The sequence below is a fragment of the Dioscorea cayenensis genome, chromosome 2 (assembly GCF_009730915.1).
Source record: "Dioscorea cayenensis subsp. rotundata cultivar TDr96_F1 chromosome 2, TDr96_F1_v2_PseudoChromosome.rev07_lg8_w22 25.fasta, whole genome shotgun sequence".
NCBI lineage: Eukaryota > Viridiplantae > Streptophyta > Magnoliopsida > Dioscoreales > Dioscoreaceae > Dioscorea > Dioscorea cayenensis.
In genome coordinates, this window is record NC_052472.1 from 18726125 (window position 1) to 18744903 (window position 18779).

At 34.1% G+C, this 18779-nt stretch overlaps 1 protein-coding gene across 1 annotated transcript in view; it reads right to left on the bottom strand.

Annotated features, from left to right (window-relative positions):
- Positions 1–10863: 10863 nt before the first annotated feature.
- The window catches only part of LOC120275749 (BEACH domain-containing protein C2-like), a 35205-nt gene continuing 27289 nt past the window's right edge, over positions 10864–18779 (bottom strand). Inside the window, 9 exon segments of the mRNA XM_039282441.1 lie at positions 10864–11040; positions 11194–11316; positions 11420–12219; positions 13274–13643; positions 14987–15100; positions 15198–15294; positions 15489–15609; positions 15693–15777; positions 15924–16073. Of these exon segments, the coding sequence (XP_039138375.1) occupies positions 10972–11040; positions 11194–11316; positions 11420–12219; positions 13274–13643; positions 14987–15100; positions 15198–15294; positions 15489–15609; positions 15693–15777; positions 15924–16073 (1929 nt within the window). The 3' untranslated portion in view covers positions 10864–10971.

The window sequence follows — 18779 nt, forward strand, 5'->3', positions numbered from 1 at the left end:
GCCATTCAAGATAGGCAATCGCTAGATCTCCGGCTTTCATCTTCAGGGAGCATGGTTCATTTGGATTGCCCGTTGTAATGCTATATTCAAGAACATAAGACCCAATCTCTATCATTGCTAGCAGTAACTTCCGCTCATGTTCATGATTTTTTTCTCGCAGTAACTGGAGCCTTATGGCGTAAAAACTTATATTATGCAACTTTTCTAGTGCTGATGGACCCTTCATTTTCACTCATGCCATATCTAGATTAGAGATTCAGGTTAGAACCATTGGTTTTTTCATTTCTAATGCTAATTACAAAATTATTCTTGCAAGGAGATTGTCTCAACCTTTGGATGATAATTCCTCTGATGCTATATTGGCTATTGAAGTCGCACTCGCAGACCACTCTTCAACTCCAAATCCCGAAAGAAAGCACATTTTCGCTGTCATCACACCGATCTGAACTTCATTCACGAGACAAATCATTCCCTTGCCTCGGCGTTTCTAGTCCGCAATTGTCTAATTTGAATTTCCTCATGGACATGAGCTCTCATCCCAGAATTCACGTTATTCCCTCTTCTTGGATGAGGCCGGCCATTTCTCTAGCCGGATTTGGACTTCGTCGTCAAAATCTCAATCTTTATCTTGTGGGCAAGGAGCTTCCATATTGGATTATGAGATCCTTTTTAGAGCTCGGTTTCTCCTTCTAAGATCACTGCTATTTGTTATCTTTTTGTTTTATTTTGTCGCCTAGTTTGATCTGTCTTCGTTGTTCTGTAATTGTTGTTTTTTCTTCTTCTCATTTAATTAATTTCAGCTTCTCAGGTTTGAGAAGTTCTTACCAGTCATGAAATTAGTTCAGTTTTTTAATTAATGTGGGATGAGCCAGATTAAACCATCGGTTTAATTAATAACTTGTTGAACCAGCTGGTTTTCAATGATTCGCCTGGGTTTTTTGAATTTTTAAAATGACATTATTAGGGCTAATGGTTTTGTTGTATATGAAAAAGGTGGTTACTTTTATGCCATTCTAACTATACAAAAAAATTAAAGTAAAAGAAAAAAACTGTTTGCACGTGGAATATGGATGTTTTGTGGATTACTGCTTACAATTCAGAGTTTGTATGTTAAAACTATAGAGTTTGTTGTTTGTAGTTTGTTTATATTTTGTAGTAAGCTAGTATTTTTAAAAATTTTATTTTTTAAATATTAAATTATTAAAAACAGTATTTTATTATTTATTATATTATATAATAATTTGTTATTAATATTTATATTAATTCGGCATTGATCCAATTAACTTCCTAATTGAACCAGTGATCTGGAACATTGAACAGTTTAATGTCCGGTCCAATTCTAATAACATTAATAGATGCTGAGAGGATGACTGTCTTTTAGCTTGACATTGGCCCAATTAACTCGGGTGGTTCTTGCTTGACATTGGCCCAATTAATTTAGTGGTTGAACCAATGACTTGGAATATTGAACGGTTGAATATCTATAATATTTATAGGTGCTTTCGGGGACGACCGTGTTAGCCCGTAACATTGAGCTCTTTTTTAGTTTTTATTTTTTAACTTAAAAATATTTAAACATAAAACCACTTACTTCGATCAAGATTTAATCCCTTGGTTTATGGCAAACTAGCACATGGCCTAACCACTCCACCACACTTGTTTAAATGTTTAAAACATAACTTAAAAGAAATATTTTAAAATAGCAAACAATTATTTTTCAAATCGTTTTCCAATTTCTAGATATGTTTTTTTTTTCATCCCATTATTTTGCATTTAGTTTCATTTCATTTACTTTAATTATTATTAGCAAACATTATAAAAAAATTCATATTATTTAAAATAAAAAGAATTTATACCAAATTACTTACATTAGAAAAGTATTGTTATACAAAACAATAAAGTTTCAATAGTGTGCAATAATATACAAAACAATAAATTGTTTTGTCCTATTCTATTCTGTTCGGTTTACTTTAATGAATGTGATTTGTCTATCTTTTTTTTCAAAATAAATAAATAAATATATTATTAATTTTAAAAAAATAATCTTATCTATAAAAATTTTTATATATTTTTTCTAATGTGAAATCTCTAAAATCTTATGTATTACTAAATATATTATTACCTTAAAATCTTAATATTCTAGATTAATAAAAACTAATTCAAAATTATATTAAATTGATAAGAAAATTTTGATTATAACTTAATTTACAAAAATTTATGCTAAAATCACTTGGTTCAAGTGGTTAGCTGCCACTAACATAAGTCTCTTCTGAGGTGTGACCAAAACCATAAATATTTTAAAAAATTTATATTTATCATTTTAATAAATTAAAATTTTAATTTTGTAAGATTTCATCAATTCCCATCTTCAAAAGATTAAAAAAAATTTTTTTTAATGGAATCAATGATTCCCAAATAGATTTAAATTTAATTTTTTAAATAATATTTGATTTTGAAAATATTGTAAAAAACATTCAATAATGAGTATTTGATATAATGAATCAAAAATGATAAAATTCTTTAATTATTGCAAATAATATGGTGGGAAGGTTTGAACTCATGACACTAACAATTTATAAAACCATTTTGATCAACTAACCTACAAGTTGTTTGCTAACATTATTTCTTTACTAGAAAATATAAACAATAAATACCCTTCAAGTTATTGAAGCTTATTCTCACATGGAACTAACAATCCCTTGCCAAATTTGACTCATCAGACCAACAACTATTGCCAAAATCGACTCATCAGATCGACAATCACTCATTTTGTGTGTTGCCCAAAACAGAACTAACTAAATGGGCGTTTGGGCCCGGATATTGATGGGACTTTTACTCTTGCTAAAGACTTTTTTTTTTAAAAAAAAACCATGATTTTATTGAAAGGTGGGAAAAAAGGAACAAAACATTACTGATAAATACATGACAATGAGCTAAAAACCCTAGTTACAAACTAGGGAACAAAACATCTACAATAAGTGGAAACAATCAAATAAGAAGGAAAACTAAAATAGGTGTAGATATTCAACAAAACAACGAGGAAAATAATGGAAAAAAGTTGGGGTGGCGTATAGTAAATTAAGGAAGGCTTGCTCGTCAGTAGGGGGATCTTCTAAAGGAAATGCTAATGGGACTAGCATAGCTGAGACTATGTCTGATAGAAGGGATAGTTTCTTGTAGCTTTGCTTTTTAGTCTTCAGGATTGCATTAATCCAAGAAAAATAGCATGTGATTGATTTTGCAAATTATCAAAAGATATGAAGATGTTATGCAAGTGAAAATGAGATTTATTTTTTCAAGTCAAATATTTCAATAAATTGCACAGATAAGTAATACCCAATACCTCCTAAGCTAGGCTCACTAGATCTCAACTATCTAGACCAAATATCCCTAAATGCTAAAGGCGTATTGATAGTCTAGGCAAGTGATCAACAGTTTCAATGGCTTGAAACTAGAACAAGCAAGTAGGTATCAAAATTTGGTTACATCCCTCATTTTCGCCAGATTATCTGAAGTTAGGAGCTTATTATCCCATGCAACCCAATTGAAGATCTTAATTTTGAGTGAGTAGCAACCCTTCCACAAAATTGTTTTTTGATGGGACACCTAAGCCCCATTGTTAAGGAAATTGTAAAAGGATCTAACTGAGAAGACTCCTTATTTGTCCTATTACCATACCTTTTAATCTAATCCCTCTGTTATCATTGTGAGAATACAGTCTTATATCTCTAGTAGGTTCTCATCATATGTAGGTGCTGGTTGCAGTAAAAACTTGCAAATGGTGAGAGAGGAGTTTTTGCTAAGCTGGTAAAAGCCAAGCCATACTTCCTTAGGTGTTCTAGCATCCATCCATCTATTAAGCTAGAAAAATGTTGAGTTATCATCTTTAACAATCACGTTCACTCCTAGGTGGAATGGGTGTTGACAATGCTCGATGTCTTTTCAAAAAAAAAAAAAATGAAGCTCTACTCGGGAAAGTATACAGTAATCGTTTTAATTGCTCAAACTTATTGTCATTGAAGGATATAACCAGTTGCCAGTAAAAAGATTTATCTACTAAAAGCTACCACTACCATTTACATAGGAGAGTATGATTGAAGTCTTACAAATTCAAGACACCCCACCCTCCTTGGACTTGAGATTTGAAGTTTCTCTTCCATAAAAGCAGTGTACACTTTGCTTAAGTGGGGTTTACATCTCTCCAGAAGAAGTCCTTGAGTGCTTTATCAATTTCCTTAATCATCCACTTTGGTAGCTTAAAGGTTGATATCTAGTAGGTGAAAATAGTTAACACTGAGTAAACTAGTGTCAGTCTGCCCTCAGCTGAGATGTAGAGGCCATAAGATGAAGCGAATCTTGCCTTGACTATATGTTTTAAGAACAATCGATCTTGGCAGTGGAGACTGATAAGTGCTATTTTATACATGTTTTATTAATCTTATTTAGCAGTTAAACAACTCTATTGAGCTTTTTTTTATGGATAATTGGTACTTAGTTGTTCATTTTGTATCACAGATTGAAAGAAGCACAATAAGAGCCAAAGGAAGCAAATCGGAGTAAATCGGTGCTGAAATCATCAAATAGAGAACTACCCGGTTAGTTACATGCCCATGTACACTTCAGCCTAGCTTTATGCAGAATATCACATGCACACTATGTGATCAGCCATACACTTCTTGAGCATTTCCTACCTAGAAGAACACGGCTGTGTAAATCAAGTAGACTCCCTCGTACATTGGAAGAGTGCAGAGTGTGTCCCAGACAAGAACACGGGTGAAATGTTGTGTACATGACCGTGCAACTCAAAGAGCAATAGAGAAATGAAAACCCGAGAGTTACACTGTCAGATCAAAGATTACACGATCAGTGTACAATAGTCCATGTACACCAAGTTCTCATGAGTTTTGGGGTTTCTCCTTAGAGTTACATGAGCAAAGGTCCCTACCCGTGTAATGATTGGGCCCTGTAAGTATAAATAGAAGATTAAAGAGTTTTTTAGGGCATTCAAGTTTTGGCCGAATATGGGAGAAAGGTTATGGAGACAATTGGCTATAGTTGAAGAGGGCTTTGAAGGATTGAAGGAGGAAGGATTGAAGGAGGAGTTCGAAGTAGTCCCCGGAGTGACGATCCGTTGGCAACGGTAGCGGCTTACATCATCTCCAACCACACGACATTGAGAAAGGGTTTTTCTTTACATGTTTAGGGTTCTATAGATTGAGATTCATTTTGTATTGATGAATATGAGCCCCGTAGAGGGCTAACTTCCTTGGGTACCTGGATTGATGTAGCTTGGGTGTGGTATTAGAGACATTCTCTTTAGTTTTATTGTCTTTTTAGACTGTATTCTGTAGTGTTTAGTTTAGTTGGGGGAGTTCGTGGGTGAAAAGTAGTCATTTTTTAAGTTTTTCCAATCTAGAAACATAAGCACGCCCATGTTTATGTTGTGCTTATGCCTATGCACTTTACAGGAGAGTGTTTGGCTTGGGTTTGGAGCAAAATTAGCCAAACTATAATAAGCACAGCCCGTGCTTTTGGAGAAAAATGACCGTGCTCGGAGACCCCTGATCGTGCAGAGATCATTTTTTCCATTTCCTATAATTTGCATGGGATGAAGCACGCCTGTGCTTTTCTCTAAACACACTTGTGCTTTTCTTGGCAAAGTCTAGACGTGCTATTATTGTAGCAAAGTTATTGTAGCAATGTTGCTTTAGCAATAAATGGGTAAAGCACGCCCATGCTTTGTCTTTTTCAACCTTAATTTAAAGTCATTCTAAGCCTTTTTTGTAGTTAGAAGAAGAGTTGCTACCCTTGTTCTTCCGACCTAGAAGCCAAGGTTCATCAATTTTAATTCTTGAATCCTTGAGGTAAGCTTCATCCTCTTTACTCTTCTTTGTTGTTGGTGGATGAATGATCTAAGGCTTGATTTATTGGTTTGATCCATGTTTTTCTTGTTGGTTATTTCTTTGGAAACTTGGGAGTTTGATTTAGTTTGCTATAGCTTCCTTAGATTGTTAAATCCATGAATCATGGCTTGCTAGGGTTCTTGATTACTATAGCATTACTATAACACTGGTAGAGCTTAGTTGTTTATTGGATTTCTTTGGTTTAGAGTGAAGCTCAAAAGCTTAGAAGTCCATTGGAAATCTTGGAAGCTAGTTTTGAGCCAAACTTAGAGTCAGTTTAGGGTTGCTTGTCATTAGTGAAACCTAGGGTTTCATTTGTTGTAGTTGGCATGTTTGAATTCTTGTTGTTTGTGTTGGTGTTGGCTAGGTGGTGAGAGTTTGTCATGCGACAAGGAGCCGGTCGAGGAGTAACGCACCCGGGAGTTTAAATCGCCCAAGTGTGAGTGGGAATTTGTGATTTGCATAATTCTGCTAGAATATTAGTTAAAGTTCCCTTCCAAACTATTTGAAGATATTTCATTGCTTTTATCGTATTGAGTTGTTATGAGGATTGATTCGGAAGGTGTTTTCCTCATTATTGAATTTTAGGGCTTGTTTGGTATGATGTCAAGTTGTTTGACATAAAACTCTTGTTTCTTTTGTCTTTGGAAAAACCGTAACGCGATCCTATTTCCCAATTCGGGTCGCTTCTTCTGAATCGGAGCAATTCTAGTAATTTTTTTTCTCAAGTTTGTTAGATATCTTTGTGTTAAATTTTGGTTATGTTTTTTTTTGTGTAAAATTCATGACTTAATTGGATCAAAAGACAAATAAATTTCATATTTGTTTGGATAATATTTTTATGGGAGAATCACTGTTTTGATTGAATCAATTTTATGTTGATATAATAATCCAACATGATAAGATGAGAACTTGAGACATATATATATATATATATTTTTTATTTGCTTCTTGTTGTTCACCCTTGTTTTTTTAATTCCTACAAAAAATTGTTCTGTATTTGTAGTGAATCAAAGTTTTTAAAATCTATGAGATACATAACTAAATATTAAGTAGAAGCATTCAAATCAAAATATCAATTTCTTAGTTTAACAATATTGTTTTTTGTCTCTTTTATCATGCCATGCATAACATATATTTTTATTTTTATGGTATTTTATTGTAGATATAATGGTGCAAATAAAATCCATATTTTTTTTTAGTGTACTAAAAAACATAAAAACCCTATTTGAAATTTTTTTAAAAAAAATTTATGTAGAATAGGTTAATTATTATTTGGACTTAGTAATATTATTAGAGTTGAATAAAAACCCAAATTTAGTAATTACAACAACTAAGGGCAAAAATGAGAATAAACTTAACTTTACAGTGAAAACATATTCATACCAAACAAGGGAATTAAGTTTGCATGCAAAGTAATTACAATTTTGATTGAGATAATGAAACGATGTAATGTTATTTTGCACTGAAAGTAATTGCATGCAAAGTCTTTCCCTGTAAAGACTTTGCATGCAATTACTTTCTGCAAAGTTCCAAATGAGCCCTTAGTGCGAAATTCTTGCCATTGGAGTAAATGTGTTCTTTATTATAGTTTTACCTTTGTTTCAATTTGAAAATACTTGCAAAGCTTGGGTTTTGTTATAAAAGTAATTCTTGAGTTGCATTTAAATTAATGATTCAATCGGATTCTCTATGCTTTTTATTTGTGACTGAAACTCTTGTGGTTACTTTAGTATTCAATTTGAATCGAAGTTTGTAATTTGTGATCATGTTATACTTGTGGAAAAGGATTTCATTCCTTGTTTTTATGTGCATATTGTCCTGGTTATGGACCCTTTTGATGAGATATTATTGAGTTGATGGGTGAGTAATGGTGATGGGGTTGTAACCCGTCTGCTGCACTAGGGGGTCTCCATGGGCCAGCCTTTAGAGGTGGCGTGGATGATCAATTTTTTTATCCCTATTAGGTGGCATGTAGAACCCTGATTTGTATGATACACCGGGAAGCCGGAATCACCATTCGGAATCGGTGGGCCTATGTCAAAGTTATAAAGACTTTGACGTCTCTCAACCAAGTCACGACGGAGGCCAAGTTGGAGAGTATTTCTAGGCCATTAATCATTATTTTGGGTTGAAATCTTCATATTTGAATAAACTATGTTTTGCATGCAAAGTTATTTTCAAGATGTGGTCTCTTGCTATTCTTTGAAAAAACTCATTGGATGTTGAATTTTGTGTGCTCAAATTTGCCATATTTTTTATGAGAAGCTCCAGACTTTGTTAGCATTTGTGTAACCTTTTATTTGGGGTATTAAGCCCCTCGCTTTGTATAGAGTTTCAAATGTTAAAAAGATTTTGAGACTTTGGTTATTGCAATTGTTTGGTTATTGAAAACCCTTTTGAATTACTTATATTCTTTTGGAATTGTGCTAACCTACTCACTGAGTGACTTGGGTTACTCACTCTCTCCCTCCTTTCCAGGCTCTAGCAGACAGCAGCGTGGCAGCGAAGCGGAGTGCTGGGCATTTTCTATTCATCCTCTTTATTTCCAGTATTGTGTATGTTTGTTGAACATATTATGTTGTATTAGAACATGGATCCACTAGAGTGTCTGAATTCTATTTAATTGGATGGTTGTTTATTGTGTTGTGTCTTCCCCTGCATGTCTTGGAACTTCCTCATTGGTTATTTGTTCTTCTTGGAAAATCATGTATTTTTATGATTAGTATTTCTTGAACTCTCTTTTATCAGGTTTTAGTTTGTGGCTTCCTCTGTGCTAATGTTGTTTTCCATTCCTTGTACTTTGTGTATTTTTGTTATTCATAATTAGAAATGTGAAATCCCAGGGTTTTGATTAGCCTTGCAGTGACCCTAGGGTTGAGTGGCATGGGTGTCCCTCCTCGAGTTGTCATGGTAGTTGTCGTGTGCCGAGCCCAAGGGTCGAGTGTGACATTGGGATTACTTTATCTTTTGATTGCTTTTAATTTAGAATTACTTTCCGCTTTCGGATTCATCCTTGTTTTCATTGTTGGTTTTCTTTATCGAAAAGTAGCTCTACCATTTTGATTTCGCTTGTGTATTGAAAGATTCTTGTGAATAGATCCCACTTGGATAAATAGGAATTACTGATGCTCGCTAGAGATAGTAAGGGCGCCATGAACCTTTCGATTAGAATTTTTGGGGGTTCACCCCCGATTCTTGACATGAAAACTCTAGAGCTCATTGCAATTGTGCGAGGGTAGGAGTAGGAGAGATTCACTTCCACCTTAAGCATAGGATTAGACACTAGGGAGTCATGAGAGAGCACTTGGTATGTTTTTGGTTTCCTTTGTTCCGATTAGCTAAGGTTTAATCTCTTTTAATTTGCAATCATCTTAATCTTTGAATTCCCAAGTGAAATCGATTCAGGCATTGCTTAATTCATTGTGTTCATTTCCTTGCTTTCTCTGATTCAGTCTCTTGCTTGTTTTTATTGATTCTTTTTAATTCTGAAAGTAAAATTGATCCTTGTTTCAGTTAGCTAACGAAGATAGGGTTGACCTTGCTTTTGCATGTATTACTTCGATTGACGGGCTCACTTGCATGTACCTACTTTACATCGATGAGAGACTTCTACCAAATATTGGGACCTCTAAGTAAGTTACAAGGAGTAGGCTTGTGGTACAATTAAGGGTAAGATCGCCTGCCCAATTAGGTAGTGCCCTCCATTTTGAAGAAAAAACAACTTTTGCTAAAACTACTTATTAACCCAGAAATACCTTAAAAAAATATATAAAAATAAGCTTGACTATTTTGAGGTCTTTTAAAGCCCTCTTATTATGAAGAGAATTAGGTTGTTGGTATATTGCAGATAACACATCATCATCATCCCGAAATTTCCAAGAGGGATCCGATTCCAGAGCATAATTCAACATTGCAATTAGAGATTCTGCTACCATAGCAAATAAAAGTGGAGAGAGGGGTCCCCTTGCCTAAGAACTCTTTAGGTAATGGATAGAGAGCCGCCATCCAAGAGATCCAATGATTCCCAAATCCCCGAGCCCTAAGCAAGTTTAGGAGAAAATCCTAGTCCACTGTATTGAAGGTTTTGCGAAGTCTACTTTTCAAATGTGCCCTTTCAAATTGCATTTTTGGATCAAGATCAGCTCCTTTGTCGCGACGACATCAACAATGCGTCTGATTGCTAAAAATTTTTTATTATGTTTTTTTTGTTGACAATATGGAAAAACCACCATACATGCACACTATTGCACCTTAACTATGCATTGAAAATGAGTCAAATTTATTGATGGATTTTATTTATTACATCTCAATCATGCATTAAAAAAATCCAAACCATCAATCTCCCATATGATAGCCAAACACTTTATCACTCAATTATTGCAACGGTGACAACTTATAATATTCACAGTTAAGATCCAAGACTAGGATTTTGGAGGTTAAGATTATTCCCAAAAATTGGAATTAATTTGCTTTCTTGGGACTAATCTGCTCATAGATTACCTACATAGAAGGATTTCTGCTATTTAATGGCTATTTCACAAGGACATTGACGCTACAGGATTTTGGTTTTAGACTTTGTTTTGGTTGTTCCCCTTTGCTTTGAGCCTGTTTAACATGCATGAGGCTTCTATAGCAACTTTGCAGCTCTATTAACAACAAATAAATACATAACTAAGTAAATAATCTCATTTAAATCCAACCAATAGATTTTATCAGAATCCATCAAGTTCGTGACATGTTTGAGATGGAAAAAAAGCAACATGCCAAAGAAGGGAGAGAAAATGTATAAACAGCTGGGCATCAATACACAATGTTTAAGTACATGAATTACAAGATAAGTAAAACTCAGGGGAAAGAATAAGAAAAACCCCTCCTCACCCCATCCCCGAAATAAAAATTAATCAAAAAAATATTAAGTGAACAAGAACACTAAAATATACAAACCAACTACAAAAACCTTTTTCCTTTCTCATCTATAACCAGCTCTGACTGACCCCGACGGCACGCAAGTTGATATGTATCACCGGATTCTTGCAGACGTAGTAAAAACCAAGAGCGTGATTTTTCAAGATTGAAGCAGACCATCACCCTCCCAACCTAAACGCAGCATTTGATCCACAACTTTCAAGCTTAACTGCAAAGTTCAATATGAAGTGTTGAATTGCCGAACCATGAATTAATGTAAAGAACACAAATATCTCAAACTACTTGAGTCCATTGTTTATAATTGAACATTGTTGGTGAACAGTATTTATCTGGTACTGATGGCCATGCGACACACACTTACTGCAGGGTCGGTGAAGATTATCAGCTGCCTGTCATATGTCGAAACCAAGAGATTTGTGTTGTCCTTATTGAGGGCCATAGCAGAGATATCCTGCCCTTCTTCTAGCATCAAGGTGTGAAATACCTGCATAAAAAAATAATGCATTAAGCTCTCAAGATCAAAAGATTATTATTAATAGCTCGAAAGTGCATGGAGTCATTGTGGCCTTGGATTTCAGGTCTTTTACCTTCAAAGTATGGATATTAAGAAAGCAAATTGAAGGCACTTGAATGGTTTGTCTGTTTTCATTGGTTCCTGCCAGATGTGCCTCATCATCTCCAATGCCAGGATTGTTCTTTCCAATTTCACAACTATCAGGTTGATCACTGTCTTTTGGGTCATCAACAATATGAGAGGTCCCAATCAAAGCATTTTCTCCATCAACCGAAATCTCAATGCAGCTTATTTTGCCAGAGAAAGGAGACAGAATTGTTGACGCTATTGGAACCCCATTAATGGTAAAGGTGGAGATCTTCTTATCCACCTTGTTCCAGATTAATATAACTCCTTGGGGTGAGAGGCAGATTGCATGTGCCACGAAATCTAGCTTGTGTATCAGCCTGCCTCTTCGTAATGAATGAATAAGCACTCCAGAAATGTTAGATGAGGAAGCAACAATGCCTAGGTCTGAACTAACAGAACAGCATACTATTTCCCCAAGATGACCTCGTAAGACATGCAAGGGGCCTTCAATGCGGCGCCTAAAGCTAATTTCTAAATTATCATTCAATTTGCTTCCATCTGTCAGGGGACTAGTTGGTGTTGTCGGTGAAGCAGTGGACGTATCTGAAAGATGATTCATTTGAGCTGAGGAAACCCGACGTAATCTCCAAAGAATAACAGTGGTGTCCCGTGAACCTGTCACAAGATAACTATTATCAAGAGAGAGGCACACACAGGTAACAGGTGCACTATGTCCAGCTGCAGTTTCAATGGCTTTTGCTCCATCAGATGAGATCAACTTAACAGAATTATCAGCATGTCCACCTAAACACATGAACACGCATTCAGCAATATGTACCCAAGTTCAAATTACAAAATAATTCAGAGAGATACATAAAGGAGAAAAAGATCATATCAGAGAAAACACAAAATACTACTTTTCACATACAAATTGATACACATAAAAAAGCAGATTAAGCTGCCCATCAACCAAGCCAACGCTTATAACATAAATTCAAGTATCAATCACATGATTTATCAGTCATAATTTCAATTATATAACCTGGTCCGTAGTTTTCTATCTGTTTTATCAGTCCCAAATTCAATTATGTAACATGGTTCATAGTTGTCTATCTGTAATGAATGTTTTAACCTATTCACCGACATGAACCTACTTTTCAACTGACAGCTATAACAAGTATAACAGTTCTTACAAATTAAAATAGTTCAACAAAATAAGATAAACTCTAAATCCAACTAGATTACAAATAAACCCACAGCAAGTACGCCTGAGCTAAAAACAAAAAGGAACATACATTGGTTTGTCATTATATATGACCGCTACAACAAAAATGGACCTCTAAGTTTCCCAGTTAGAATATCAAGGGGTATCAAGAAGTGTCCTAAATAACAAGGGGTAAAGGTGCTAGGACATCTTTATAGTTGCAAACTAGATGTATACCCCTCCATGATATTCCTAACACTATTACCCATTACATATGAAGCTCATATGAAAAGACGGCCATAATGATAGAATGTTTTAAAAACATTTGCCAATGACATAGAACAGGCATATCATTACTATGTCCTAAACCTAACGTGTCAAAAAAGGAAAATATGGGTTTGCGGACTACAGATTGTTATATTGACAGCATAAAATACCAAAAGATTTTCTGACTTCTCAATTGTAAATTATCTTAAAGATTTGTGGAAAATGACCATATGAATCACAATAAGTTGTCAGATCACCTTTTTTTCACAAGAAAAATCAACACAAAACGTTCAAATATCTTACTGAAGACTGCCATTTAATATGTGCTCCAACAGTATATTTGAATCAACTACGGGGATCCACACAAACATGACCTTGTGTACTAACCGGTTATAATTTCTTTATCAGATGCAATTGCAACAACAGCTGAGCTCCGTATCCCAGATGCAGCAAATGCTAAAGCTCGTGGGAAACGCCACTCTTCTGATCCAGATCCTGCAGTTCCTTTGAACATGCGCATGAACGCTCCACCACCGGAGCTCCCAGCAGCCTTCCCATGTTGAAAGAAGAATGGACTTCCTTGGCCATCAGGCGTATTTGGTTGCCATTTGTGCAGAGCCACATTTGCTGCGGGTGCATTCACATCCACCACCACAATTGACTCTTGAGATGCAAATAAAGAAGCCGCAGGTAAATTGCAGCGCTCTGGATTTGAAACCGAATAAGATCTCACTTCGTTGGGATTCCGGAAAATAGTCTGAACAATATGCAAAAGAATGCACTAGGCATATTAGGCGAAATGAGACACAAGAAAAACTGACCTAGCTCAAATGAAGCATGTAAAAATTTTATTTTCAACAAAATAATAACACAAGGACCAACAGGTGCTGTAAGCCTTAGCTGATAGCAACACTATATTGACTAAGTCTTAGCATCTCTAATGCAATCAAATATTGATTTTTACCTGCATATGGCCAACGTTAGTCTTTGAGGCCTTGCTCCGAAAGGGATTGCACTAATAGGTTTTAGATTTAGTTGTTTGAATTTATTTTGAAGGGAGAAATTCTATCCGACGTTGATCAAAATTTACTGAATTAGTAAAAATTTAAAAAAATATTTTACAATTAAAATTATACTTTTTTTTATTAATGATGAATCTGTTGATATTAAAAAAATTTAAAATTAATTACTAATTATATTTGCCTAAAAACTTAATTTGTAAAAAAAAACAATTTATGGGATAACACTAACACAAACAATGGTGAGATGGTGTGATGACCTAGGATTAACCAGCTTACCCCCCAACCAATCGAAGCCTGAAGGTTTGAAATCTCATGGTTTTTTGTTTATGTATGCATCCATCTTTCAACGAAAGACCTTCTATTAAAAGCCATTTCATTATGCAAAAGTTGAAAATTTGAAAAATACAAGAGATTTTTTCTTAAAAAATGACAAAAAGAAACAGTATCCCAAAAGAATTTTCAAGCCCATGATTATAGCTATTTGAAATTTCCTTGATCCAAAAAGTGCGCATAATGAAATTATGAGTTCACTTAAAATGCAAACCAAATAATCAACAACAAAGAATAAGGATAAGAAGACAAAAGCCACGAATTTGCAGCAGAAGACTGGAAGAAGACCAGTGTACCCACAATCACATGGGTCCAAATGAAATTGGATATAATAAACACAAACCTCATCTCATAGAAACCAAGGATAATCAAACAATAAGTCCTGCAAAGTTAATGTGAATATATATTGTTTTTATCAGCATACTAATTGAAAATTCATTAGAGGATTCGATCGATTCATGTATGGTTTTTACAATAGTTCAAAAATAGAAATCTATAGATCAGATAAAGCGAGATACTTGAAATTATTAAAACCAAAAGTACTAGTAGTAGCAACATCTAATTAATTACACACCCAGAAATTTCTGTATTAAGTTTGCAATTTCAGGAACTTATAGTAAGGTTTTAATATTATGTAAGCATGAAGTTCAATATAGCCTCAAGAGAACTGTGAACATAAATTTCACTAGGGACAAGGGATGCTAAAAATCAGAAAGAGACTTGTAACACAATGAGTTGAAAGATGTACCTGCAGATGTAGCGCATCAGCCAGTGGTTTCCTCTTCAGATGTGGGGAGGTTAACAGCTGTGATGGGGTCTGACCAAAATATGCAATTTGGTCTTGGGTAGCACGACGTTGGACCTTTGATGCAGCTCATAAAGACAAAAATTTATACATTACACACACTGAAGAAATTAATTAAAAAAAAAAATATCATAGCCAACTCCATTGCACTTACTGGATCAGAAATCTTATCAATATCAACAGTGCCTTCATATGTAATGTAAAAGAAAACATTATTTGCAGACACTGCTTCCACTCCTCGCTGCTTGTACCTGAAACATTATTTTATTTGAATATTATGACTGGCATATCATAAAATAATAATATTAAGCCACAAATTGAAATATTATCAGCAAATAGTTTAAAAACAGCATCATTAAAGCAATAGAAGAAAGAACACCAAAATAGCAAAATAATAATAATAATAATAATAAATAAATAAATAAATAAAATAACATAATCATACCCGAAAACAAGATCAATCCATTCATGAAGATGAGCAGATACATGCTCACTCTCGAGGGCCATACGATGTTTATGAATGAAGTCAACTGGATTATCAGCCCAAGGGGGCAGTTTAACCGCATCTGCACCCAAAAAATAAAAATGATAAGGAAAGTTGGAAGACATTCCTCTATCAAAGATAATTTTCCTGGCTCTAAAAGCTCACCAAGTTTTCCTCCAAGTTGAGTAGTACCAAAATTAATTGAGTTCACATTAGTCAGCATCTCAGGAATGTAAAACATCTCTGGAACCTAAGCAGAAACAGCAACAATACAATTAACCAAAAAGCAAATTTAGATACATGAGTTATAAGCACAATAGGAATTTCCATATTTCGTATGGGTCACAAGAAAGTTTATAGAGAAAATATTCTTAGAATTATTTGCAAGGCTGGTACCAATTCTTTCACATCACTCATATCCTCGAGAACTCCATTCCAAGTGCTACCAATATCATAAAACATCCGATCTGCATGATCAAATTTTCCACCTTGTAATTGAATAGAAAGAGTGGTGAATGGCTCCAACCTCACTAGGTAATATAGAACCTGGAAAATGTAATTCAAGTCAATGACAACACTAACATTGCAATCATACTCACAACTTATTATCTTAAAAAAAAAATGGACCTTAATCAACAAGATGGTACATAGAATGAAAATTCATGGAAACGACAAGTAAAATGTGCATGAGTGAAGTCAATCAAACACTCAATAGAACATAAGACCAATGATTAAAAATCATGATTTTCAAAAGTATGGGTTATAATGTCAATAAAGAAATAGAACAAAAGTTCATGCTGATAAATATCACAGGATGGACGTTGTTCAAGCAAAAGCTATCAAAAACACTTGTGAATTAATAAATCTAAGGAAAAGGGAATAGGAACTTCACTTAAATTAAGACAGTGAAAAAGGAACTAGTTATGGAAAATGTTTCACCACAAAAGTTGTGTTAGAACTAGAAAAGGCAACTTTAACTGCTGCAATGGTTTGAAACTTCATTTCCCACCATCAAGACGAAAAAGATGTCAAACAAAAACAATTTATTGTTGCAGAACTTCTGTTGCATTTTTATTTCAGATATAATCCTAAAGGTCATCATGTAGTATATTTATCATTAACTTTGTTGCAGAGACAAAATTTAGCCTTTGGAAGGAAATGGTATAACCATTGGTTAAAATAATACTTGATTTGATGGCTTACTGTTATGGACTACAGCTTTGTCAAGCCAATTTTCCTAACAAATTTTTTCACTTGCCATACTTAACATAAATAAATCATTCCCCTCTAGAGAATTCTGTCTCTCTTCTGCTGCTGTTTCTTCTTTCTTACGTAAGCATTGCGTTGACCATGAGAATATTTGTTCAGTAATGGCACAATTGTGATGACAATTTGGCCCGATATCATCCCTTTTTTAGTAATAAAAATATTAAATTACTATAACAATATCTTTAAAATAAGTTCACCCTCAAATCATATTCAAGGGCACATACACATACGTAAATTGATTAAGTCAATACTTGAACAAGGATCATTAAATTCCAACATTCAGAAAAAGTAAATTGCTTAATTTGCACTTTCCAAAGGCATTTTGCAGCAGTTTCTTTTCTCCTGAGTTACTGTATCTCCCTGATTTTTTATTTTATTTTTTATTTTTTGAATTTTATTTATCTTTCATGATATTTCTAAATCTTCTTGACTTTCCTATATCTTTATTGATCTTTTCTTGATACTCCTGAATATATCACCCTTTTTTCCAAGGATTACTTCATGATTTTTCTGAATGCTTATACACTGTTCCTAAACAAAACCTTTGGTAAAGAAACCTCATTTATATTGGTAAGCATTTGACAAACTGAAGAATATATATATATATATATATATGTGCATACATATATATATATATATATTCTTATAGAATTCAAACCTAAGTTTATATGATAATAATTGTCATATCACCCTCAATTGAACTAAGGTAATTTACATATGAATAAGTATACATACACATATATATGGTGCATTTGTGTGCTCTTGTAATGGTTTTCCCCCCTTCTTTTAACTAAATTTGTAAGTTGGATACTTGGCATGCATACCCATCTCCTAATGGCGGTGCTTATAGTCTCCTGAAAGCATGGCACTATAACCGAATGTGCTTAGACAGGTATCCTAAACCTGGTTAAATGGCTATTAAGTTGCAATCTTCTAGAGAAAAGGAAATTGACTAAATTTGTTTGCTACTCACAGAAATCTCTAAAATTTTGCAGTTATTCTGCTATACACACATGCATAACAAGATTATAGCAATCGTCTAGAAAACAGAAATTTAATTAAATTTGTTCCCTAGGCACAAAAACCTGCTTGAAATATTGTACCCCTATACAGCATAGATATAATTAGTCATGGATTAGTATAGAAATATATGACAAAGAAATCACAACTCTGCTAATATATCTATGGAACATGACAATCAGTCATCCATTAATGTGGATATGTTCGACAACTTACGCGTTCATCTTGATCTTCATGAAAAGTACAATCAAAAGATACTTCAATTTCCAACACTACTTCATTTCAAGATGTTCTAGACTAAACTGATTGTCCAAATGCAAATTTAAAAGGAAAAGGTGTTGACTGCTGGAATTTCAGGGCAGTTACATAAATATTGACAACCATAGTTACAGCTGTTCAGTGCTTGGATCAAGGGATAATTATAGAAACATTAGACCACAATTATTCCTATGATTATTAGAGCAGTTATGGAATTACATATTCTCTTATTCATTATAAATTCTGGTGTAAATCAGAAGGATAAGTCAAGGAAGTCTATAACTCTTCACAAAATTTCTTATTGTTCTTGTTTTTCTTTTCATGCATCTTTGTTTGATCTTTCTTTCAACTTTCTTCTATACTTTCATGCTTTCAGTTTTTGCCCGACTTCTTTGATGTCTTTGCCTACCTGCTTCTTAGACAGACTCACCCTATCATCTCAAACTATTAAATTGCTTGACAAATCATCATGGAAACTTAACTAGCTTTGTTTCAATTCTTTCAGCTCATGAGGCTACCAAATATATTGAGTACAGCTTTCTCCTTAACTTCATGCAGGAGAAGCTAGTTAGTATCTTACAATTATAAACAGTACGTTCTGCATCCTGCTAAATTGGCAGAGCCATGTTTCTTAAAATTTTCAATGCTGAAGTAACACTACAATGCTATCCTTTTGGAATATCACAAAAAAAAAAACAAGGAGCC